The sequence below is a fragment of the Hyla sarda genome, chromosome 8 (assembly GCF_029499605.1).
Source record: "Hyla sarda isolate aHylSar1 chromosome 8, aHylSar1.hap1, whole genome shotgun sequence".
NCBI classification, from domain to species: domain Eukaryota; kingdom Metazoa; phylum Chordata; class Amphibia; order Anura; family Hylidae; genus Hyla; species Hyla sarda.
Window position 1 is genome coordinate 100,347,431 of NC_079196.1, and position 26,260 is coordinate 100,373,690.

Below are 26,260 nucleotides of genomic sequence, written 5' to 3' on the forward strand. Positions count from 1 at the left end.
TAGCCGCGCGGCTCAGCTTTGAGCGCGCGGCTAAAGGGTTAATAGCGCGCAGCGCCGCGATCGGCGCTGCGCGCTATTAGAGGCGGGTCCCGGCTTCACTATGACGCCGGGCCCCGCCATGATATGACGCGGGGTTACTGTGTAACCCCGCGTTATATCAGAAGAGCAGGACCAAGGACGTACCGGTACGTCCTTGGTCCTTAAGGGGTTAAACATAGTGGTAAATTTACGTCGATACCTGCATAATTTCTTGGTGAAAAAATCCAAAATTTCATGAAAAATTTGAAAATTTTGCATTTTTTTTTACTTTGAAGCTCTCCGCTTGTAAGGAAAATAGAATAAAAAAAAAAAAGTATTTCTTTAATTTTGCATTTCCATTAACAGACCATAACAACAGGTAAACATAAACAACAACTTCCTTAGGCCCAGAGATAACAGACAAACACACATCCACCTACACATGCAAACCTTCCGGCAGCCCCAACCCCCCAATCCCCCCCCCCCCTCCAGTCCCCTTGATGAGAGAGCAGTAGCACACTGTAGGAGATCTACTGGGACAATCTAGTCGGGGAGTCAGCTGACACATCTAGGAGAAGCCAGGCAGACCACATCTTATCAAATTCCTAGGGCACTTGTGACTCACATACAACATCTGGTACAACGGGACATATCGGTTTACCAGATTCAGCCATCTAGAAAGAGGGGGAGGGGATTTATCCTTCCAGGACATCACTACCACCTTACAGGCACAGAATAAAAGAAAGCAAATCAGCAGGCGTCTATGTGAACTAGAGACACACTAAGGCACACCGTAGGAGTGAGTAGAAAGTGGAAGTCCAGATTATCCGCCAAAAAAAAAAAAAACATCACCTCCCTCCAGAAGGAGGCGATGACACAACACTCCCAGACAGCATGCGAAAATAGACATTCTAGATACATTTTATATTGATTAACATATACAATATGTCTACTTTATGTTTGCATCATAAAGTTGACATGTCTTTACTTTTGGAAGACATCAGAGGGCTTCAAAGTTCAGCAGCAATTTTCTAATTTTTCACGAAATTTTCAAAATCAGTTCAGTTTTGAAGTGGATTTGAAGGGCCTTCATATTAGAAATGCCCCATGAATTACCCCATTATAGAAACTGCACCCCTCAAAGTATTCAAAATGACATTCAGAAGGTTTGTTAACCTTTTAGGTGTTTCACAGGAATAGCAGCAAATTGAAGGAAAAAATTCAAAATCTTCATTTTTTACACTCGCATGTTCTTGTAGACCCAGTTTTTGAATTTTTACAAGGGGTACTAGGAGAAAAAGTTCCCAAATATGTAACCCAATTTCTCTCGAGTAAGGAAATACTTCATATGTGGATGTAAAGTGCTCTGTGAGTGCATTAGAGAGCTCAGAAGGGAAGGAGCGACAATGGGATTTTGGAGAGTGAATTTTGCTTAAATGGTTTTTGGGGGGCATGTCGCATTTAGGAAGCCCCTATGGTGCCAGAACAGCAAAAAATAAAAATAAAAAATAATAATAATAATAATCACATGGAATATTTTGAAAACTACAGCCCTCGAGGCACATAACAAGGGGTCCAGTGAGCCTTAACACCCCACAGGTGTTTGACGACTTTTCCTTAGCCGGATGTCTAAATGAAAAAAAAAAATGTTTTCACTAAAATGCTGGGTTTTCCCCAAATTTTAAACAATGGGTAATAGGAGAAAATGCCCCCCAAAATTTGTAACCCCATTTCTTCTGAGTATGGAAATACCCCATGTGTGGACGTCAAGTGCTCTGCAGGCGCACTACAATGCTCAGAAGAAAAGGAGCGCCATTGAGCTTTTGGAGAGAGAATTTGGTTGGAATAGAAGTCGGGGGCTGGCGTTTGAAAGATCTTTGGAACATTGGGCTGTGCAAATGAAAAATTACATTTTTCATTTTCACGGACCACTGTTACAAAAATCTGTCAGACACCTGTGGGGGTGTAAACGCCCACTGCACCCCCTGTTACATTCTGTAAGGGGTGTAGTTTCCAAAATTAGGTCACATGTGGGTGTGTGTGTGGGGGGGTGCATTGTTCTGTCACCATGGGGGCTTTGCAAACACACGTGGCCTTCAATTCCGGACATATTTTCTGTCCAAAAGCCCAATGGCGCTCCTTCTCTTTTGAGCATTGTAGTACGCCCGCAGAGCACTTTACATCCACATATGGGGTATGTTCTTACTCAAAAGAAGTGGGGTTACAAATTTTGGGGGCCTTTTTTTTCCTATTTCCCCTTGTAAAAATAAAAAAATTAGGGTAACATCAGCATTTTGGTAAAAAAATAAAAAAAATTTAACATCAAACTTTAACAAAAAATCATCAAACACCTGTGGGGTGTTAAGGCTCAGTATACCCCTTGTTACGTTCCGTGAGGGGTGTAGTTTCCAAAATGAGGTCACACTTGGGTATTCATTTTTTTTTATGGTTAGAACCGCTGGTAAATCAGCCACCCCTGTGCCAATCACCAATTTAGGCTTCAAATGTAAATGGTGCGCTCTCACTCCTGAGCCTTGTTGTGCATCCGCAGAGCATTTCGCGCCCACATATGGGGTATTTCCGTACTCAGAAGAAATTATGTTACAAATGTTGGGGGTCTTTTTTCCCCTTTTACCTCTTGTGAAAATAAAAAGTATGGGGCAACACCAGCATGTTAGTGTAAAACTTTTAATTTTTTACACTAACAGGCTGGTGTAGACCTAAACTTATCCTATTCATAAGGGGGAAAAGGGGGAAAAAAGCCCTGCAAAATTTGTAACGCAATTGCTTTCGAGTACAGTAAGTATTCAAAATGACATTCAAAAAGTTTGTTAACCCTTTAGGTGTTTCACAGGAATAGCAGCAAAGTGAAGGAGAAAATTCAAAATCTTCATTTTTTACACTCGCATGTTCTTGTAGACCCAGTTTTTGAAACTTTACAAGGGGTAATAAGAGAAAAAGCCCCCCAAAATTTGTAACCCAATTTCTCTCGAGTAAGGAAATACCTCATATGTGTATGTCAAGTGTTCGGCAGGCGCCGTAGAGGGCTCAGAAGGGAAGGAGCGACAACGGGATTTTGGAGAGTGAATTTTGCTGAAATGGTTTTTGGGGGCATGTCACATTTAGGAAGCCCCTATGGTGCCAGAACAGCAAAAAAAAAAAAATACGCCATGGCATACTATTTTAGAAACTACACCCCTCAAGGCACTTAATAAGGGGTCCGGTGAGCCTTAACACCCCACAGGTGTTTGACGACTTTTCGTTACATTCGGATGTGTAAATGAAAAGAGAGATTTTTCACTAAAGTGCAGTTTTTTTTCCAAAATTTACCATTTCTACAAAGGACAATCGGAGAAAAATCCCCCCAAAATTTGTAACGCAATTTCTCCCGAGTACGGAGATACCCCATATGTGGCCCTAAACTGTTTTCTTGAAATATGACAGGGCTCCAAAGTGAGAGCACCAAACGCATTTGAGGACTAAATTGGGATTGCATAGGGGTGGACATAGGGGTATTCTACTCCAGTGATTCCCAAAAAGGGTGCCTACAGCTGTTGCTAAACTTCCAGCATCCCAGGACATTCAATGGCTATCCAGAAATGCTGGGAGTTGTTGTTTTGCTACAGCTGGAGGCTCCGTTTTGGAAACACTGCCGTACAGTGTACTTGAACTTGAAGCAAGAGACTCATTGTAAACCCTCGCCGTGTGAACATACCCTGTATATTCACATATGGGGGGGGGGGGCCAAACCTCCAGTTGTTGCAAAACTACAACTCCCACCATGCACTGACAGACCGTGCATGCTGGGAGTTGTACTTTTGCAACAGCTGGAGGCACACTGGTTTGAAAACCTTCAGTTAGGTTCTGTTACCTAACTCGGTATTTTCCAACCAGTGCGCCTCCAGCTGTTGCAAAACTACAACTTCCAGCATGTACTGATCGCCGAAGGGCATGCTGGGAGATGTGGTTATGCAACAACTGGAGGCACGCAAATGTCGAGACAGCCGCTTGCTGTTCATGAATGCTGGGAGTTGTAGTTTTGCAAGATTTAGAGGGCCACGGTTTAGAAACCACTGCACAGTGATCTCCAAACTGTGGCCCTACAGGTGTTGCAAAACAACAAATCAAAGCATGCCCAGACAGCAAGCTGCTGTGTGGGCATGCTGGGAGTTCTAGTTTTGCAAGATCTAGCGGGCCACAGTTTAGAGACCACTGCACAGTGATCTACACTGTATAGTGGTCTCCAAATTGTTGCCCTCCAGATGTTGCTAGGCAACAACTCACCAGCTTCCGTAGTCTGCACCAGGGAGCCGCACCTCATCGCCGCTGGTGAGTGACTGCTGATCCGAGCACAGTTCCCCCATTCTGGCACGACTACCGTGGGTGGGCAGAGCGGGGGAACTGAATATTAACCCCCGCCCCCGATCTGCTATTGGTTGGTCGCTTCTGAACAACCAATAACAGGGATAGGAGGGGTGGCTCCCCTGTCACTTCACTGTTATCCTTTCAGGGGGATCATGGGTGTCTTGGACAGCCTCAATCCCCCTTATTTTCCGGGTAACCAGAGACCCATATGACCCGGAATCACCGCAGATCGACGGTCTGAATTGACCAGCGATTTGCGGCGATTGCAGACACGGGGGTCTCAGGACCCCCCAGGGGTTTGCTCGGGGTGCCTGCTGAGTGGCGAGGACCGGAATTCCCACGGGCGTACACCTACACCCTGGGTCCTTAAGTACCGGGGAGCCAGGGCGTACATGTACGCCCTATGGGGGATATTTACCAAAACCTGTGCAAAGAAAAAATATGACTAGTTGCCCATAGCATCCAAACAGATCGCTTGTTTTATTTTGAAAAGGGCCTCTGTAAAATGAAAAAAAGAGATCCGATTGGTTTCTATGGGCAACTGGTCAACTTTTCCTCTTTACAGGTTTTGATAAATCTCCCTCTTTGTCATTAAGTGGTTAAATATGGTGTCAAGTAATTTTTTTCTGTCACATAGTTACATAGTTAGTAGTATAAGCATTAATGTTATTTTGTTCCAGGAATGTATCTAATCCTGTTTTAAAGCTGTTAATTGTTCCTGCTGTGACCAGTTCCTGAGGTAGACCGTTCCATAAATTCACAGTCCTCACGGTAAAGAAGGCGTGTCGCCCCTTGAGACTAAACTTTTTCTTCTCCAGACGGAGGGAGTGCCCCCTCGTCCTTTGGGGGGGGTTTAACCAGGAACAGTTTTTCTCCATATTTTTTGTATGGGCCATTAATATACTTATATACGTTTATCATATCCCCCCTTAAACGTCTCTTCTCAAGACTAAACAATTGTAACTCCTTTAATCGCTCCTCATAGCTAAGATGATCCATGCCCCATATTAGTTTAGTCGCGCGTCTCTGCACCCTTTCCAACTCCGCAGTGTCCCTTTTATGGACAGGTGCCCAAAACTGAACAGCATATTCCAGGTGAGGCCGTACCAATGCTTTATAAAGGGGGAGTATTATGTCCCTGTCCCTTAAGTCCATGCCTCTTTTGATACATGACAATATCCTGCCGGCTTTGGAAGCAGCAGCCTGACATTGCATGCTATTCTGTAGTCTGGGATCTACAAGTACACCCAGATCCTTCTCTACCAGTGACTCTGACAGTTTAATCCCCCCTAAGACATACGATGCATGCAGGTTATTAGTACCCAGATGCATAACTTTACATTTATCCACATTGAACCTCATTTGCCAAGTGGATGCCCAGACACTTAGTCTATCCAAGTCATCTTGTAACTTATGCACATCCTCTATAGACTGTACCGTGCTACAAAGCTTGGTGTCATCTGCAAAGATAGAAACAGAGCTGTTAATACCATCCTCTATATCATTGATAAATAAATGAAACAACAGCGGGCCCAGTACTGAACCTTGGGGTACACCACTAATAACCGGGGACCAATCAGAGTACGAATCATTGACCACCACTCTCTGGGTACGATCCATGAGCCAGTGTTCAATCCAGTTACAAACTAAAATTTCCAAACCCAAAGACCTTAACTTATCTGTCAGACGTCTATGAGGGACAGTATCAAACGCTTTAGCAAAATCCAGAAACACTATATCCACAGCCATTCCTCTGTCAAGGCTTCTACTCACATCTTCATAAAAACAAATTAGATTGGTTTGACAACTTCTATCCTTAGTAAACCCATGCTGGCTATCACTTATAATACAATTATCCCCTATGTATTCCTGTATGTAATCCCTTATAAGTCCTTCAAACAATTTACCCACAATGCACGTTAAACTTACCGGTCTATAGTTTCCTGGGGAAGACCTAGAGCCCTTTTTGAATAATAAATTATATAGCAAAATGAAAGGTGGCAATACAAAATACAACTTTTCCTACAAAACATAAGCATTAGAAATCTTAACATGTGAGTGAGCAGGAAGAGAATTGTAAGCATAAAAAAATTAAAGAGCAGCAATGGGAAGTTGTTTAAAACAGTGAAAAATGTGGTTTAAGTGGCCTTCACATGACAAAAAGTTGACAAAGCAAGAAAAGTAATAGTGTTGGAGAAAGTTGCACACTGAGCATAAAACTTAAAGGCGTACTATCGTGCAGTGAAACTTATCCACTATCAAAAGGATAGGGCATAAGTTTTAGATTGTGGGGGGTCCAACTGACACACCCCTCCATGTATCTCTATAGGAAAGCCAGAGATACCCGAACGCAGTATCTCCGGCTCTCCCATAGACACACTTGGAAGGGGTGTGTCAGCCGCCGCTTGGTGTGGGGGGTCAACACACCCCCTTCCTGGGGAGTGCCGGGGTGCCATACAGGAGATTGTGGGGGCTCAGCGGTCGGACCCCCCACAATCTAAAACTTATCCTTTGCACTGGAGTAATCCTTTATTGCAATGTAATGTAAAAGCCATTTCTTAGCTGGTAACATGCACAATAAATTAAATACAGTATTTTCTACAACCAAGAATAGATGTAGAAATTACTGTACTAAGTGGCATTGTAAGCATGCATATATATATATATATATATATATATATATATATATATATGGCAATTATTGTAATAGCCTGTGCACATCTGTAACAAATTCCATTAAAGTAACAAAGTTTTATCCTTTTTTCATCTTTTACACTGACAGAGAGGACACAGCTACGGAGAAGTATTTTTAGTTTTCAAGTGTATAAAAGACACTGGTCATACTGTGTAATTATGTGGTATACTATGTAAAGTTTTTGTTCTGTAGCATACTAAAGATGCTTTTCAGTTTATTTGGTGGAAATAGTAGAAATAAACATACGACTATACGTAAAAATCAAAAATATTAAATGCAAAGTTTTACCTGTAATCTGAAATGACCTTGGATGTTTTCTTTAATAATTTTTCTGCTTCTACTTTGGTCATCCTATAGTGTTTTTTGATTAGGTCAAACCTTTTCAGCAAGTGCAACAATTCCAATATTACTGGATGCGAGGTGTCTTCATTCAGTTCATGTAATAGTTCCCGTACATTGCTGGTAGCTGAAATATCCCGACACGCAAACCTTATCACTTCTTCCTCATCAGTTTCTAATTCTTCTTCAATATGTACAAGTGTCCTATTAGATACGCAGTGACTGCTCATTCCAATATTCCCTTCTGCAGTTTCAGGACAGTTCAAATATTTTAGTTGAAAGATTTCATTTCTGGTCACCTACAATAGAGAAGAAAGAAAAAAAACGATTAACACCTTATCAGGTGTAGTATGTTTTCATTAATTAAAAAACAATACAAGAGAATGAATGATATGAGAATACTGTACATAGTACATTTTCCTTTAAAGAGACAGATTACATAGGACAAGCCCTTTTCATAAGAAGATAAGTAGAACCTTTTGCTCATTAAAAAAAAAAAATTTGCCATGGGTCTGGATATTTGAGCCCCCTGCCATCAGCAAAGATCCATGGGAAATTACACAGCACCCACTAAGGTTATTGATGCACTTCACCAAGCATCACTGTTTTCAGCAGATCTTTGATGTGACTAATAATGGGGGTTCCCAAGCAGGGGGTAGCCCACCATAATCTCTATGAATCAGTAATAGTAAAGTTATAGGTCACATTCTCTACCGAAACCCACATCCTGTAGCTTACACTGCATACTCTTACATATTCCTGTTAACCATTTGCAGTCTCTCGCTTACCTCAGTGTCAGCATCTGAAACAGATCTTTTCTTTCTAGTATGGAACTTCAACACAAAAGTAACTTTGTACTTTACTATTTTCTTAATTGGCCACCAGGTATGATAAAAAATAGGTCTTAAGCCTAGAATTTATATACACAGGCTGCTGTGAAGATTGTTATGAAGTCTAGTGAAAGTGAAACCCCAGCTTCTTTGTCACGCTTATTGATCTTGAGCTCATCATTTTATTTCCCCTCCTAATGAAAAGTCAGAATGTAATAGTAACCATTCCCCAGTGACATACAGTATGTTCAGGAAGAGGTTGTCATAAAAACCTCCATTATTGTGTTACATTCTGAAACTCCTGTTAAAAAATTGACGTAACAATACAATGCATACACATATTTACAATTATGGAGAGTTACTGTACATCTGTATTTATTTTCTATTATATTTTAAGGTGTTTTCCATCTACCACTAACAACAGGCTGAGAACCATCCCACAATACAGTTGGGATCACTGTCATTACAGAGACAAGATAACACTTTTGATCAATCGGGGGTCTGAGCATTCAGACACCAACCAATTAATAGAATAAGCTGGGAGAAATTCAAGCATAGAGCTCTCTTCCCACTCTGTGACACATAACAGCGATGGTCACATAATTTGGTCTTGAGGGTCAGTCTTGAGGTAGCATACTGCTCTCCCCACTCAATCTACTGATTGTTGTGCACTGAACACACTTTTTATAATGAGAGTTATACTTTAAATTGCTTAACACAACTAATACAAAATAGTGGCCTCTCTAAATTCAACACATAATGCTACTTTTAACCCTTAAAAGACCTAGGACATACATGTATGCACTGTGTCGGCTACATGACTCAAAAGCTGAGCTTGTTTCAAAGACTGTAAGTAATGACTGCTATTGTATTACAGGATTTGCTTGTCTTCTAGTGAAATGTCTTTCATGAAGGTCTAAATGTTATATAGATTCAATATCATATTAGTAAATATAATTTATCCTTATAAAAGAACATAATCCATACTCAAATTTTGTTTCTCATTTTTTTTTATCCCAAAATAAAAGGCTTTAAAAAAAAACAACTTCATTTAAATAAGCCAAAAAGTTTTGGGATTCTGTCCTGTGGAGATGGGTGAGCAGTATGTCTGAAGGAGGAAGAATAGGCGTATGCTGAAAATTACATCTGCCTACAGTGAAGCAGGCGGTGGCTCGGTGATGCTCTCGGGCTGCTTTGCGTCCTCTGGTACTGCAAACTGGCAGCATGTGGAGGGCAAAATGGATTTAATCCAGTATCAGGAAATACTCCTAGTATCCTAGGAGAAAACGATATGTCTATTGTGATGAAGGTGAAGCACGAATGTCACAAGACACTTATCCTAGGCATACCTCAAAGTCCGGGCCTGGGATGGAATAATGTTGAAGATTCTGCATGCAATGTTTAACATAATACTTGTCTTGTAAGGCAACTTTTTCCAAAGGAATAATAAAAAGAAAAAAACAAAGATGTTGAAGAAAGGATCGGCTGTATTGTGAGTTATTCCCTAAGGGAAGTTTTCTACTATTAGGTATATGTTTTTGCCGTTCAGCTGTTTACATGCCACCCAGCAAAATGTGTATTACCTAAGATACCTACCTAAGAGCTCTGAAAAGCTTGGGTGACAAATTCTATATTTGTTTACATTTGTAACTTAAGGACACATATTGTGTTTACAGTACACTTCAAAGTCCACCAGGGCTTGGTTTCAGAAGTATTTCTGGAACATTCTGGAATGGCCATCACAGTCGCCTGACTTGAGCCCCATTAAAAAAAATAAAAAAAACAGCTGCTTAGAAAGACACTTGGTCAATCAAATAGAGTACTGAACTACTAAAAATGTACCTTTACTAGACTTAATGATAAAAATTTAATCCACAGAACACAAAGGATATAAATGAGGAGATGGACAACATGGATAACAAGGACAGATCAAAAAGGGATATGGCTATAGATATTACAGCTAGAGAACAATGCTTGTTACTGGTTATAAAATCATTAAATCAATAGCCATAAATTTGACCTATGAGGGTAGAAAGGAAACAGATATGCACAGGTACATAAACAATAACAGATACAGACACAACAAAGATTGGTTTTTACATTGAGTTCATACCCAGAAATACAGAACATCTGCACATCAAACCAAAACTTTTCTTACCCTCCATATAACAAAACCATCAGAGGCAGCAAGTTAATAAAACATTTCTTCAAAGCACTTAAACTCCTGTCATTTTCAAATAAGGGAAAATGTATCTGGGTATATGAAGTATCAAGCAACTATGCTTTATGGAGATTATGCTAGTAAGGAGTCCAAATAGAAGATCAAATCCGGATTGGTGAATAACAGCAGACCAGACCTCAACAGCGGCTTTTCTTCTGTCTTTGAAAGTCAAGAGGATTATATATAGAATGTCATCAAAGACATTATCTGGTGTTTGGAAAGCCCGGTTTTAAAAAGAAACGGGAATTTCTGTAAAAATATATGGCACCCATTACATATAGTTATACACGTACTAGTCAAGGGACCAAGGTCTTCAGAAACCACGGTACTTCTTTGGTGGACTTTAAGGGATTTTCCTGCAGCATGCAGAAACCATAGTGACATTATAGGAAATTTGATTTATTACGATGGGTGCTTACTTTTAATGTGGACGTATATCGATGGATATCGTGATGGCTAAAAATATATGGCAGTGTTTACAGGTGATGTTTAGCTGAATTTATTCTCTTCATTGAATGCTATTAAGCTCTTTTTAGCTAAACTTCACTAAAACAGAGCTGTGATCCATGACAACAGTTTAGCTACAGTGCCTGCTGGGAATCTGATGTAGTCTGAGACGCTCCTCCCCGCTCATCATTGGTTCAGACTGATGCTCTCTAGAACTTTTTACTGTTTTTACTGCTGGTAAATATATAACATTAACACTATTTCTTTTAATTAGAAAAGGGATTTATTAACCCCTCCAGGACAAAGGACAAAGGGAATACGGGTACGCCTTTGAGTCCTGGTACTTAAAGACCAGGGACATACCTGTATGCCCTCCGGTTTTCCTGTCACAGCCATTCATCGGGCAGTGATTGGAATGGGATGCCTGCTGAAAACGTTCAGCAGGCATCATGTAGCAATGCCAATTCTGACCTGCATATTGTGGTGATTTTGGGTCATTCGGTCTCTGGTGACCCAATGACCCAGAAGAGGAGGGTAATCGGTGGTGTAATACAAACAAATAATCACCCTCCGTACCTAGGTGGAAAGTGGCTGTGACACCTACTCCAGGAGCGCTGTTATTGGTCGAACGGAATGTCCGATCAATAACATCTGGCAGTAGGAGGGTTAATGTCCTCTTTCCTCCGCTCTGCCATGTTTTTTTTTTTTGGGGGGGCGAAGACCTTTCGCTCTGCCATGTCTTTTTTTTTGGGGGGGGGGGGGGGCAAAGGCTTTTTTTTGTTTTGTTTTTTTGATCGAGGATTGCACACCATTATCTAGTGCGCACACACACACCCTATACCCCTATCCATACAGCAGTACTGGAAGGATTAAGATTTTTAAATAGAAGCAATTTACAAATCTGTATAACTTTCTTGCACCAATTGTTTTCCAAGGCCAAAATGGGCCATGTCCTTAAGGAGTTAAGGCACATTTTTATTTTATTACACTTTTGGTGTAAAAAAAAAACCTAATAAAACAATATAACGTAATCAAATAAAGTCTAGAGGACTTTCACATGTGTTCAGTTAATTTGTTGTAAAACAAACTGCAATAATAATGTACTGCAGCGTACTGTCCTTTTTCACTGCTGCCTCTGGCTAAGTATAATAGGAATACAGTGGTCCCTCAACATACGATGGTAATTCGTTCCAAACGACCCATCGTTTGTCGAATCCATCGTATGTTGAGGGATTCGTGCAATGCAAAAAGTGCATTTAATACTCACCTGTCCCCGCCACTCCGGACCCGATGCTGTCCCAGGGGTTCCCGATGCTGTCCCGCTGCTCCGGCATCTTCTTCGGGATCCTCGGGCTTCTTCCGCATCTTCTCCGGGGTCCGGGCCTCGCTTTCTGGTGATGTTATTACGCACAACGTGCACAGCGATGTAATAACGATGCCGGGAAAGCGAGGCCCGGACCCCGGAGAAGATGCAGAAGACACCGAAGGATCGCGAAGTGGACCCAGAGTAGCGGGGATAGGTAAGTGAACCTGTCCGGGATGCTTAAACTGAAATCCGACAGCAGCTTAAGCATTTTGCGCTGTCGGATAGCAGTTAATGCGATGGCCCCGACATATAAAAGAATCGTATGTCGATTTGATCATATGTCGGGGCCATTGCATGTCGGGGGGTTACTGTACAATCATGACTGGTCATTAGGCCTTCACTAGGCCCCCAGCCGTCACAACAAAGCAACAGAGCCAATAAGGCGATTGAGACCCCCACCAACGCTGTCTTTCTAGATCAGAGGTTTCCAAACTTATTGAGCTTTTTACAGAAAATAAAAAATTATCAAATTTACCATTCTGTCAGGTAAAAAAATAATTACTACTAATAAACAATTACTTACCTCCCGCAGCTTCCCTTATGCCTCCATTGTCTGCTGTTGTCCCCCGTTTGCTCCTTCTCTGGGTTCCCTGTGGTTAACATCATGATGCTGCTCAGCAATTGGTGGCCAAAGTCATGTTCCACCTCGGCCATTGATTTTTTGGCCTAAATCTGATGTATTAAAGGGGTTCTCCACTGCCTTAACCTACTTTTGGCAGTTCGTTAGCTCTGTGGCTATATGTTATTATGGCTTGTTTTTATGTTGCTAACGGTTCTGTATGTGGTGTTTTACTTACCTTTTTTCCAGACCCGGAAGCTGGTTTCTTCATTTTCTTCCTGCCTAGCCTCAACCACTTTTTTTCTTTTTTCCACCGCCATCTTGCCACCGGGATGTCACCGTGGAGGATGGTGTGTTGGAGGCCGGCCTGCCCCTCGCTCTGTACGTGCCCGCCTCCCGCGCGACGGAATCCTCTTTCGTCATCAGCGCACACCCTCCTTACTTTCAGCTTCTTCTAAGCTGAATGCGGATTGGGCTGCTTTCGGCGAATCGGATGCTGTGATGAGCGCATGCGCAGTTGGTCCTCGCTCCCGAGGATCATCTGCGCATGTGCCATAGTGATGTCAGCATCGGGCCTGACCCGAAGGCTGTCTGAGCTTGCTGGGAGTTGTAGTTTCGCAACCGCTGGAGGCACCCTGGTTGGGAAACACTGCCGTAGCAAACCTTCAGGAGCTGTCCAGCGCTCTGGGACTCACCTCTGGCCAGGTTAGGGTTAACAATCCTCCAGCGCGTCAGGCTCGATGCTGACATCACTAAGGCACATGCGCAGATGATCCTCCGGAGCGAGGACCAACTGCGCATGCGCCCATCACGGCATCCGATTCGCCGAAAGCAGCCCAATCCGCATTCAGCTTAGAAGAAGCTGAAATTATGGAGGGTGCACGCTGATGACGACAGAGGATTCCGTCGCGCGGGAGGTGGGCACGTACGGAGTGAGGGGCAGGCCGGCCTCCGACACACCACCCTCCACGGTGATGTCCCGGTGACAAGATGGCGGCGGAAGAAAAGAAAAAAAAGGGGTCGAGGCAAGGCAGGAAGCAATGAAGAAACCAGCTTCCTGGTCTGGAAAAAAGGTAAGTAAAACGCCACATACAGAACCGTTAGCAACATGAAAAAAAGCCATAATAACATATAGCCACAGAGCTAACTAACTGACAACAGTAGGTTAAGGCAGTGGAGAACCCCTTAAAGCCCCAGATTTCTTCCTGGTGCCAGGGCTCAATAAATGAAAATGCCGCTCAGGCAATAACTGGCCGCAGCGGGACATCAATGTGGCCTGCAATCGCTGAGCCACAACATGACATGACAACAGGGAATCAGGAGGAGGTGTGCACCAGGGACCACAACAGGACAATTAGGACACCAGGGGAGCTGTATTGCAAAAAGGTGGTGTGAATGCACCCTGATATAAGTTTTATTTAATTTTAAAACTTAAAAAATTTATAAACTACAGGCAACAAAATTAGTATGTTTACAATTGGCATCTTCTGACCCCTATAACTTTATTTTTCCATGTAAGGGGTATTTTTTTTTACATGTACGCCATCGACTGTATGGTTTAACTAACCTTATATTTTAATAGTTCGGAAATTTACGCACATGGCAGTACCACATATGATTATTTTTATTCTTTATTACATTATTTTTATTTATTTTTTTAAATGGGAAAAGGGGGGCGATTTAAACTTTTAATAGGGAAGGGGTTAATGAACTTTTATTTACTTTATATATATATATATATATATATATATATATATATATATATATATATATACACACACACTGATCAGTGCTTTGCAATGGCATAACACTGATCAGCGTAACCAGCGATCTGCTGTTCTAGCCTGCAGCTCAGGCATGGAGCAGTAGATCGCCGATCGGACAACGGAGAGGCAGGTGAGGACCTTCCCGTCGTCCTGTAAGCTAATTGGGACATCACGATTTTGTCAACATAGTGCCGATCAGCTCCGCTGAGCTGCCGAAATTCTTTTACTTTCGCTTTAGACACCGCTATCAACTTTGATCGCGGTGTCTAAAGGGTTAATGTCGGGCATCGGCCCTATCGGCTGTGCCCGGCATTAGCCGTGGGTCCTAGTTGCCCGTAGCCACCGGGACCCACCGGGTTTAACCCATTCTCCGCTGGTGAGAACAGTTTAAACCTGTTAAACTGGACCAGGGCGTACAGGTACACTGAGTCCTTAAGGATCGGGGATGCAGGGCATACGTGTATGCCCTGTGTCCACAAGAGGTTAAGAGTGTCCTCGGTCCTCCACTCGTTACCCGTATTAATGGCACCTTTTTGAACTTGTTATCAGTATAAAAGACACCTGTCTACAACCTCAAACAGTCACACTCCAAACTCTACTATGGCCAAGACCAAAGAGTTGTCAAAGAACACCAGAAACAAAAATTGTAGACCTGCACATGGCAGGGAAGACTGAATTTGCAATAGGCAAGCAGCTTTGTGTGAAGAAATCAACTGTGGGAGAAATTATTAGAAAATGGAAGACATACAAGACCACTGATGATTTCCCTCAATCTGGGGCTCCACGCAAGATCTCACCCCATGGTGTCAAAATGATCACAAGAATGGTGAGCAAAAATCCCAGAGCCCCACATGGGGAACCTAGTGAATGACCTGCAGAAAGCTGGAACCAAAATAACAAAGGCTACCATCAGTAACACACCAGGGACTCAAATCATGCAGTGCCAGACATGTCTCCCTGCTTAAGCAAGTACATGTCCGGGCCCATCTGAAGTTTGCTAGAGAGCATTTGGATGATCCAGAAGAGGATTGGGAGAATGTCATATGGTCAGATGAAACCAAAGTAGAACTTTTTGGTAAAAACCCAACTCGTCATGTTTGGAGGAGAAAGAATACGGAGTTGCACCATCCCTACTGTGAAGCATGGGGGTGGAAACATCATGTTTTGGGGGCTGTTTTTTCTGCCAAGGGACCAGGACGACTGATCCGTGTAAAGGAAAGAATGAATGGGGCCATGTATCCATTCCATTCCATTAGCAAGGGCATTGAAGATGAAACATGGCTGGGTCATCAGCATAACAATGATCCCAAACACACCGTCCGGGCAATGAAGGAGTGACCTCGTGAGAAGCATTTCAAGGTCCTGGAGAGGCCTAGCCAGTCTCCAGATCTCAACCCCATAGAAAACCTTTGGAGGGAGTTGAAAGTCTGTGTTGCCAAGTGACAGCCCCAAAACCTCACTGCTCTAAAGGAGATCGGCATGGAGGAATGGGCCAAAATACCAGTAACAGTGTGTGAAAACCTTGTGAAGACTTGCAGAAAATATTTGACCTCTGTCATTGAATAACCAAACCCATGGACCTCAGCCAGGTGTAAAAAACCCCTATTAAATCCCATGCCTAAAACTTCACTTTTATTAAAGTATATTAAAACGGGTGTGTGATTAAAACCAAGGTATGGATGTTGGTGATATTAGTATTATAAGCCTTTAGGCTTTCAGTATCGGTGGAGATGCAGGATCCACCTTATAGAAGCAAACATCATAACCTATTGTTAAGGCCAGTACACGTGCCCCCTCTACATGTTTTGTTGCATCTGCAACGTCATCAGGAGGGAATGGGCCGCCGTCAAAACACTGTCAAAAGTTTTTTAACCTGTTGGGGACAAAGGGCATATGCATACGCCCTTGCGTCCTGGTACTTAAGGACGAAGGGCGTATCCATACGCCTGTGGGAATTTCGGTCCCCGCCGCGCACCGGACCGGGGTGACTGCTGATATCTATCAGCAGGCACCCCGTGCAAATGCCCAGGGGGGTCATTAGACCCCCCCCATGTCGGTGATCGGTGCAAATCGCAAGTGAATTCACACTTGCGATTTGCGCCGATTCCGGGTCATTACGGGTCTATGGTGACCCGGTGACCCGGAATATAAGGGGGATCGCGAGTGTCTAAGACACCCACGATCCCCCTAAAGCGATAGGAGTGAGGTGGCACGGGTGCCACCCCTCCTATCCCTGCTATTGGTGGTCTCTAGACGCGACCACCAATAGTAGATCGGGGGGGTTTACTTTCGTTTTCCCTGTCCTGCCCACCCACAATAGGCGAGCCAGAATGGTGAAAACGAAGAGGAGCGGCGCCGAAGATCACTTACCCGTCCGGAGGCAGTGGAGCGACAGCGACGGAGATCTGCGGGCGGCGTGCAGCAGAAGAGGACGGCTCCCTGGATGCGACGGAAGCCGGTGAGTTGCCTAGCAACATCTAGAGGGCTACAGTCCGAGACCACTATAGTGGTCTCTAGACTGTAGCCCTCCAGATGTTGCAAAACTACAACTCCCAGCATGCCCAGACAGCAGTCTGCTGTGTGGGCATGCTGGAATTTGTAGTTTTTGCAACAACTGGAGGTCTACAGTTTATAGACCACTGCACAGTGATCTCTATACTGCCCTCTAGATCTTGCAAAATTACAACTCCTAGCATGCCCACACAGCTGTATGGGAGTTGTAGTTTTGCAACATCTAGAGGTCCACAGTTTGGACATCACTGTTCAGTGGTCTCTAAATTGTAGCACTCCAGATGTTGCAAAACTACAAATTCCAGCATGCCCACACAGCAAACAGCTGTCTCGGCATGCTGGGAGTTGTAGTTGCGTACCTCCAGTTGTTGCATAACTACATCTCCCAGCATGCCCTTCTGTGATTAGTACATGCTGGGAATTGTAGTTTTGCAACAGCTGGAGGCACACTGGTTGGAAAATACTGAGTTAGGTAACAGAACCTAACTGAAGGTTTTCCAACCAGTGTGCCTCCAGCTGTTGCAAAACTACAACTCCCAGCATGCACGGTCTGTCAGTACATGCTGGGAGTTGTAGTTTTGCAACAGCTGGAGGCACACTGGTTGGAAAATACTGAGTTAGGTAACAGAACCTAACTGAAGGTTTTCCAACCAGTGTGCCTCCAGCTGTTGAAAGACCGTGCATGCTGGGAGTTGTAGTTTTGCAACAGCTGGAGGCACACTGGTTGGAAAATACTGAGTTAGGTAACAGAAACTACAGAACCAGCTGTTGCAAAACTACAACTCCCAGCATGCACGGTCTGTCAGTACATGTTGGGAGTTGTAATTTTGAAACAGCTGGAGGTTTGCCCCCCCCCATGTGAACGTACAGGGTACATTCACACGGGCGGGTTTACAGTAAGTTTCCTGCTTCAAGTATGAGCTGCGGCAAATTTTTCGCCGCAGCGCAAATTCCTAGCGGGAAACTCACCGTAACCCGCCAGTGCGCATGTACCCTAAAAAAACTACACTACACTACCACATAATAAAGAGTAAAACACTACACATACACCCCCTTACACTGTCCCCCCCAATAAAAATGAAAAACGTATTGTACGGCAGTGTTTCCAAAACGGAGCCTCCAGCTGTTGCAAAACAACAACTCCCAGCATTTCCGGACAGCCACTGACTGTCCAGGCATGCTGGGAGTTTAGCAACAGCTGGAGGCACCCTGTTTGGGAATCACTGGCGTAGAATACCCCTATGTAATCCCTAATTTAGTCCTCAAATGCGCATGTCGCCCTCTCACTTCAGAGCCCTGTCGTATTTCAAGGCCACAGTTTAGGGCCACATATGGGGTATATCCGTACTCGGGAGAAATTGCACTACAAATTTTGGGGGGGCTTTTTCTCCTTTTAACCCTTATGAAAAGGAAAAGTTGGGGTCTACACCAGCCTGTTAGTGTAAAAAAAAAAAAAATTTACACTAACATGCTGGTGTTGCCCTTTACTTTTTATTTTCACAAGAGGTAAAAGGGAAAAAATGGGGCATTTTCTTCTATTACCCTTTGTAAAAAAGTAAAATTTTGGGAAAAACCAGCATTTTAGTGAAAACATTTTTTTTTTCATTTACACATCCGACTTTAACAAAAAGTTGTCAAACACCTGTGGGGTGTTAAGGCTCACCGTACCCCTTGTTACGTTCCTTGAGGGGTGTAGTTTCCATAATAGTGTGCGATGTGGGGGGGGGGGGTTGCTGTTCTGGCACCATAGGGGCTTCCTAAATGTGACATGCCCCCCAAAAACCATTTCAGAAAAACTCACTCTCCAAAATCCCATTGTTGCTCCTTCCCTTCTGAGCCCTCTACTGCGCCCGCCGAACACTTCACATACACATATGAGGTATTTTCTTACTCGAGAGAAATTGGGTTACAAATTCTGAGAGGATTTTTTTCCTTTTACCCCTTGTAAAAATTCAAAAATTGGGGTCTACAAGAACATGTGAGTGTAAAAAAATTAAGATTTAGAATTTTCTCCTTCACTTTGCTGCTATTCCTGTGAAACACCTAAAGGGTTAACACACTTACTGAATGTAATTTTTAATACTTTGAGGGGTGCAGTTTTTATAATGGTGTCATTTATGGGGTATTTCTAACCAGAAGACCCTTCAAATCCACTTCAAATTTGAACTGGTCCCTGAAAAATTAAACGAAAATTTACCACGAACATAAAGTAGAATATGTCAGGAAAAAACTATCTCGGAATCAAATTTATAAGTAGAAGCATCCCAGAGTTATTGATGCTTAAAGTGACAGTGGTCAGATTTGCAAAAAATGCTCCCGTCCTTAGGGTCATAATGGGCTCCGTCCCCAAGGGGTTAAAGTGACAGTGCTCATTAAAAAAAAGAAGAAGAAGAAAAAAGGAAGGATGCCTAATGCTGATGGAGTTCCTCTCTGGAGACAATTCTTACTGAGTATGTCTCCTCTCATCTGTCAGATCTGTGATGACTGGACTGCACACACTCACTCCCTCTAGTGGTGATAATGAGGACACAACATTCAGCTCCAGTAGCGCAGTCACAAATAGGGGGGGAAAAGTAATATTTTATTATTTATATATTGCCACATATAAAAACCATATCCACCCACAATACTTTAGTTTCTTTCTGACAACGCAAAAAAAACAAAACATTGCGGAAAACCCAGTTTCACCAGAAATAAAGTCATCTGGTGCCAGTCCTGTATATAAAGGAGAAGTGTATGGGGGCGGGGAGGAGGATGTGCTATTACCGTGGACGTTTCCCGTCCATTAACCCCTTCCCTCCCACAGACAGGAGATATACATTGGCTGTATCTTATTTATCATTTAGTTTTTTACTACGGAAACCCAGTGGCGCAGGTGCGCACATTTCCCCCAGTTCTGAAGTATGTAAAGTATCCTCCTAAAGAAAAGTCCCTCCTGAGGGCGGAGCCGTGCACAGAGTACGTGTCCTGTCACACTGTAAACAGCCCCGTGCAGTCATGGCCGCCCACCTCTCTCCCCCTCACCATATACCCAGATGTCACAGTGTCGGGGCTCACCATAATACTGACGGTACCGGACACGGTTCGGCTCTGCACACAGACTTGCGTCCGCCCCTCCCCCTCAGCTCTCCGAGGCAGGGCGCACATTTCCACCTCACACCGTCTCTTCCTGTAACGGAAGGGACCGGACTCCTCCTCTCAGTGCTGCTGCTGCTGAGCTCCTGGCTGTACACAGGACATTATAGGGCGCGACTGGGTGTCACCCATAATACTAAAGGGCACAGGGCCAACACATATGGTGCCCACCGATATTATAGTACAGTGTTTGCCAATCAATGTGCCTCCGCTGTTGTAAAACTACAACTCCCAGCATGTCCAGACAGGGAACCATATAGCATGGTGTTTCCCAACTAGTGTGTCTCCAGCTATTGCAAAACTACAACTCCCAGCATGCTCCAGAGAGCCTTTGGCTTGATGCCATCACTTATGGTGCCCTCAGATATTACAGTTGTTGCAAAACTACTACTCTCAGCATGCCTGCTCAGCCATTGGCTGTCCGGGAATGTTGGGAGTTGTAGTGTTGCAACAGCTGGAGGCACACTGGTTGGGAAACACTGTTATAGTACAATATAGCAGCACCTTTGGGGAGCCCATGAAACTGCAGATGTACATAAAGGGGAGATGTATACTGTGTGGTGCAGACTGACAAAAGTCACATGTTTTTGCACTACCCCATTCTGCACAATAAATGTGCTATGATTTGGCAGTCTGTGCTGTTCACAATACGGGGGCGAGACTTTGCACAGAGGAGCCTCACCACATGCGACTTTGCACTGGCAAGAAGGCGTCAATTGTCGCAGAAACCCACGCCAACTCGAAACTGGTATAGATTCAGATGTCTACACCTGGCACAAGAGCAGCTTCAGATCCGCTGGATTTACGGAGAAGTGTAGCATTGATCACTGCATCTATAGAGTTAACGGAGGACATCAGCAGGATCGCTTTTGTCCGCCGTTATTGGTGAGGACTTGGTAGCCAAAGCTCACCCGCCATGTAGTGTGCGCTGTTCCTGCGCTCACTTCATAGCCGTGCCATAAATGTACATGTCCTTAAGAGGTTAAAGGCTGGGTTCACGTATTGTGGGTAATTCATTCAGGCTTTAAAAGAGATCAACAGCCATCCACAGGATAGTGGATAAGTGTCTGATTGCAAGGATCCAGACACTGGGCCCCCTCCACGATCTCCTGTACTGGGCCTTAACGTCACGCCTCCGCCCCTGTGTGACATCACGCTCCGTCCCTCAATGCAAGCCTATGGGAGGGGGCGTGACAGCTATAACGCCCCCTCCCGTAGGCATGCATTGAGGGGCGGAGGCGTGACGTCGCCGGGCCTGTGGTCGCCAGTAATCAGACCTGGAGTGAACACGCTCTGGGGACTGATTACAAACGGGGTGCCTCATGCAAGATCACGGGGGTCCCCAGCAGCGGGACTCCCGCGATCAGGCATCTTATCCCCTATCCTTTGGATAGGGGATAAGATGTCTAAGCACCGTAGAACTGCTTTAACTCTGCCGTGCAGGAGGCGTGTCGGCCGCAGCATGACGCCAAGGCCAACACCCCCCCATGTATCTCTATGGAAAAGGCCGAGTTGCAGCGTTCATGAATCCCCATCTCTCCTATAGAGCTGTATGAAGGGATGTGTCATCGACCTAGACCACACACGCGCAATAGCTGTGGTAATGCCGGGTCCCCATACGGGAGATCACGGGGGTCCCAGCGGTCAGACCCCCCACGATCAGACACTTATCGCCCGTGATCAGACACTTATCCCCTTTCCTGCAGTACTCCTTTAACCTCTTGGGGATGTAGGGCGTATGCATACACCCTGCATCCCCAATCCTTAAAGGGTACCTCTCATCAAAAAAACTTTTGATATATTATAGATTAATGTATGCAGAATAACTTTACAATTGCATGTTATTAAAAAAATATGCTTCTTTCTATCTAATTTTCCACTTTGAAGAAATGACAACTAGGGGTCTCCCTACCAGTCCTGGCAGCAAGCATTTCAGACTCATGCTGGAGTCCTAAACACTACGAGCTGCCAATCTGCTTTGTTTGCAAAGGAGAACCATCAGAGCTGCCAGCCTGCTTTGTTCACAGCCTGTTTGGCTGTGAACAAAGCAGGCTGGCAGCTCTGAGTGTTTAGGACTCCAGCATGAGTCAGAAATGCTTGCTGACAGGACTGATCGGGAAAAATACAATAGAAAGAAGCATATTTTTCATTAACATGCTATTGGAAAGTTATTCAACATTCATTAATCTAAAATATATCAAAAGTTTGATGAGAGGTACCCTTTAAGGACTCAGGGCGTACCTGTACACCCTGGTCCAGTATAACGGGTCTTAACCGTTCTCACCGGCAAAGAACGGGTTAAACCCCGTGGGTCCCAGTTGCTACGGGCAGCCAGGACACACGTTTAATGCCGAGCTCGGCCGATCGGGCCGTTGTCCGGCATTAACCCTTTAGACGCCACGATCAAAGTTGATCGCGCCATCTAAAACTAAAGTAAAAGAATATCGGCAGCTCAGCAGAGCTGATCGGGACTATCGCGACAAAATTGTCTCATCGGCGATCTATTGATCAATGCTGTGCAATGGCATAGCATTGAACAGTGTATGCAATCAGAAGATTGCATGTTGTAGCCCGCTATGGGGACAAAAAAAAAGTGTAAATTTTTTTTTAATTTTTTTATAAAAGTTCATTAAAAGAGTACTCTGGTGCAGACTACTCCTGCTCCGTCCTGCCCGGGCTGCAAAGAAAATGAAAATAAACCATCCCTTACCTTCCTGGGTTCCCGCGGAGCGCCACTACAGCTGATTGGTCCTCTGGTCCATCTTCTTCATACTTCCGTGTGAACGAAGCGTCACATGGCGCTCAGCCTATCACCGGCCGCCACGATGTTCTGCCTCGGCCCATAATAGGCTGAGCGCCATGTGACGCTTCGTTCACACGGAAGTATGAAGAGGATGGACCGGAGGACCGATCAGCTGTAGTGGCGCTCCGCGGGAACCCAGGGAGGTGGTTTATTTTCATTTTGTTTGCAGCCAGGGCAGGACGGAGCAGGAGTAGTCTGCTCCAGAGTACTCCTTTAACCCCTTCCCTATTAAAAGTTTAAATCACCCCCCTTTTCCCATTTTTTAAAAGTAAAATAATGTAATAAAGAATAAAAATAATCATATGTGGTACCGCCGCATGCGTAAATGTCCAAACTATTAAAATATAATGTTAGCTAAACCACACGGTCGATGGCGTACACGTAAAAAAATACCAAAGTCCAAAATTGTGCATTTTTGGTCACTTCATATACAATAAAAATATTAATAAAAAGTGATCAAAATGTCCCATCAAAATTAAAATAGTAACGATAAAAACTACAGATGACGGCGCAAAAAATGAGCCCTCATACCACCCTGTACACAAAAAATAAGTTATAGGGGTCAGAAGAAGCCAATTTTAAACATACTAATTTTGGTGCATGTAGTTTATAATTTTTTTAAGTATTAAAATAAAATAAAACCTATATAAATTGGGTATCCTTGTAACTGTATGGACCTACAGAATAAAGATAAGGTGTTATTTTTACCGAAAGTGTTATTTTTTTTTGTTTTACCGCAGGTTATATTATAAAATAAGTGATGTCATTACACAGTACAATTGGTGCCGCAAAAAAACAAGCCCTAATATGGGTCTGTAGGTGCAAAATTGAAAGTGTTATGATTTTTAGAAGGGAAGGAGGGAAAAAAAAAATTTGCTGAGTCCCCAAGGGGTTAAGTTACACGTTTTTGTGCAAAGCTTGGAAGGAGATTTATCAAAACCTGTGTAGAGGAAGAGTGGTGCAGAATAGCAACCAATCTGCTATCTGATTGGTTGCTATGGGCAACTGCGCAACTCTTTCTCTACACAGGTTTTGACAAATCTCCCCTTTGTGTTTTGTGACTTTTGGGAGAGTTAATGCTACGCACGCCATTTTAGAAAAAGTGGGCGAGCATGGTGTAAAAGAGGGGTGACTACAGCATCCTGTCAAATTTTCTAACTAGTGTACCGATTTAAAACAAAGGGAGAAGGAATGAAAAATAATCAAGAAATCTGCACTATTTTGCGGGGGGGGGGGGGGGGGGGGTGTTCCCTTTTCACCATGCGGTAAATATAAGGACATGTTAGGGCTTGATCACATTACATTTGTGTCCTTTACTGCATGTACACATCAGTGCCTGTCAAAAAAAAAAAAAAGGATGCAGATATACACGTGGTGCACTTGCACGGGCCCCATTTAGGTCCGGAGGGTCCTGGAGGTGTGGCCAGTAGGTCTGCACCATCGCCAAGCAACAACACCTCTCTGCCGATAGTGTCTGGACTTTCCAGTGTATTGCCAACAGTGAAGAAAGAAAGAAGAGGAGAACAGGCACCGTTTTATTTGGCACCGGGAGCAAGTTCCCGCCATGCGCCAAACAATGGGCCAAGCACTGACATAAAGGAGAGAGGTGTGGAGGAACCGGGAAATTGCGGACGCCTGGCCACATCTACCTGACTGTTGCTGACAAAAGCAAAGATAAAGAAGTCAATGGTATGGCTGAATTACACTACTAAACTGCTTTAACCCCTTAACGACGCAGGACGTATATTTACGTCCTGCGCCGGCTCCCGCGATATGAAGCGGGATCGTGCCGCGATCCTGCATCATATCGCGTCGGTCCCGGCGCTCATCAACGGCCGGGACCCACGGCTAATACCACACATCGCCGATCGCGGCCATGTGTGGTATTAACCCTTTAGAAGCGGCGGTCAAAGCTGACCGCCGCTTCTAAAGTGAAACTGAAAGTGACCCGGCTGCTCAGTCGGGCTGTTCGGGACCGCCGCAGTGAAATCGCGGCGTCCCGAACAGCTGACCGGACACCGGGAGGGCCCTTACCTGCCTCCTCGGTGTCCGATCGACGAATGACTGCTCCGTGCCTGAGATCCAGGCAGGAGCAATCAAGCGCCGATAATGCTGATCACAGGCGTGTTAATACACGCCTGTGATCAGGATGAGAGATCAGTGTGTGCAGTGTTATAGGCCCCTATGGAACCTATAACACTGCAAAAAAAATGTAAAAAAAAAGTGTTAATAAAGGTCATTTAACCCCTTCCCTAATAAAAGTTTGAATCACCTCCCTTTTCCCATAAAAAAATAAAACAGTGTAAAAAAAAATGAAAATAAACATATGTGGTATCGCCGCGTGCGTAAATGTCCGAACTATAAAAATATATAATTAATTAAGCCGCACGGTCAATGGCGTATGCGCAAAAAAATTCCAAAGTCCAAAAAAGCGTATTTTGGTCACTTTTTATACCATTAAAAAAATGAATAAAAAGTGATCAAAAAGTCCGATCAAAACAAAAATCATACCGATAAAAACTTCAGTTCACGGCGCAAAAAATGAGTCCTCATACCGCCCTGTACGTGGAAAAATAAAAAAGTTATAGGGGTCAGAAGATGACATTTTTAAACGTATAAATTTTCCTGCATGTAGTTATGATTTTTTCCAGAAGTACGACAAAATCAAACCTATATAAGTAGGGTATCATTTTAACCGTATGGACCTACAGAATAATGATAAGGTGTAATTTTTAACGAAATATGCACTGCGTAGAAACGGAAGCCCCCAAAAGTTACAAAATGGCGTTTTTTTTTCGATTTTGTCGCACAATGATTTTTTTTTCCGTTTCGCCGTGCATTTTTGGGTAAAATGACTAATGTCACTGCAAAGTAGAATTGGCAATGCAAAAAATAAGCCATAATATGGATTTTGAGGTGGAAAATTGAAAGGGTTATGATTTTTAAAAGATAAGGAGGAAAAAACGAAAGTGCAAAAACGGAAAAACCCTGAGTCCTTAAGGGGTTAACATACTGGACATAGTTTTATGGGGGTAAGTTCTGGTAATAGTTGCACTTTAAGTCTGAGCTCCTCTTTATGATAAAGGTACCTGGGACAGCTACGTAATGGAAATGATTGATACATTACTAAATGATTACTATGTTACTGGTTTTTCCTCTCTGTCATAATGCAGTCACAAACACTGGATGACAGCCAGACCTCTGG

General features: G+C 43.8%; 1 protein-coding gene across 2 annotated transcripts in view; it reads right to left on the reverse strand.

Moving 5' to 3' along the window:
• CFLAR (CASP8 and FADD like apoptosis regulator) overlaps positions 1-26,260 on the reverse strand; it is an 89,153-nt gene that overhangs the window by 52,261 nt on the left and 10,632 nt on the right. The window contains exons 1-2 of one of the 2 annotated variants that reach the window (XM_056533933.1): positions 20,175-20,318; positions 7,367-7,716 (exon numbers count right to left, since the gene is read on the reverse strand). In XM_056533933.1, the coding sequence (XP_056389908.1) occupies positions 7,367-7,716; positions 20,175-20,264 (440 nt within the window). In that variant the 5' untranslated portion in view covers positions 20,265-20,318. Of the gene's footprint in view, positions 1-7,366; positions 7,717-20,174; positions 20,319-26,260 lie in introns of those variants that run through there. The other variant, XM_056533934.1, reaches the window with a different exon arrangement.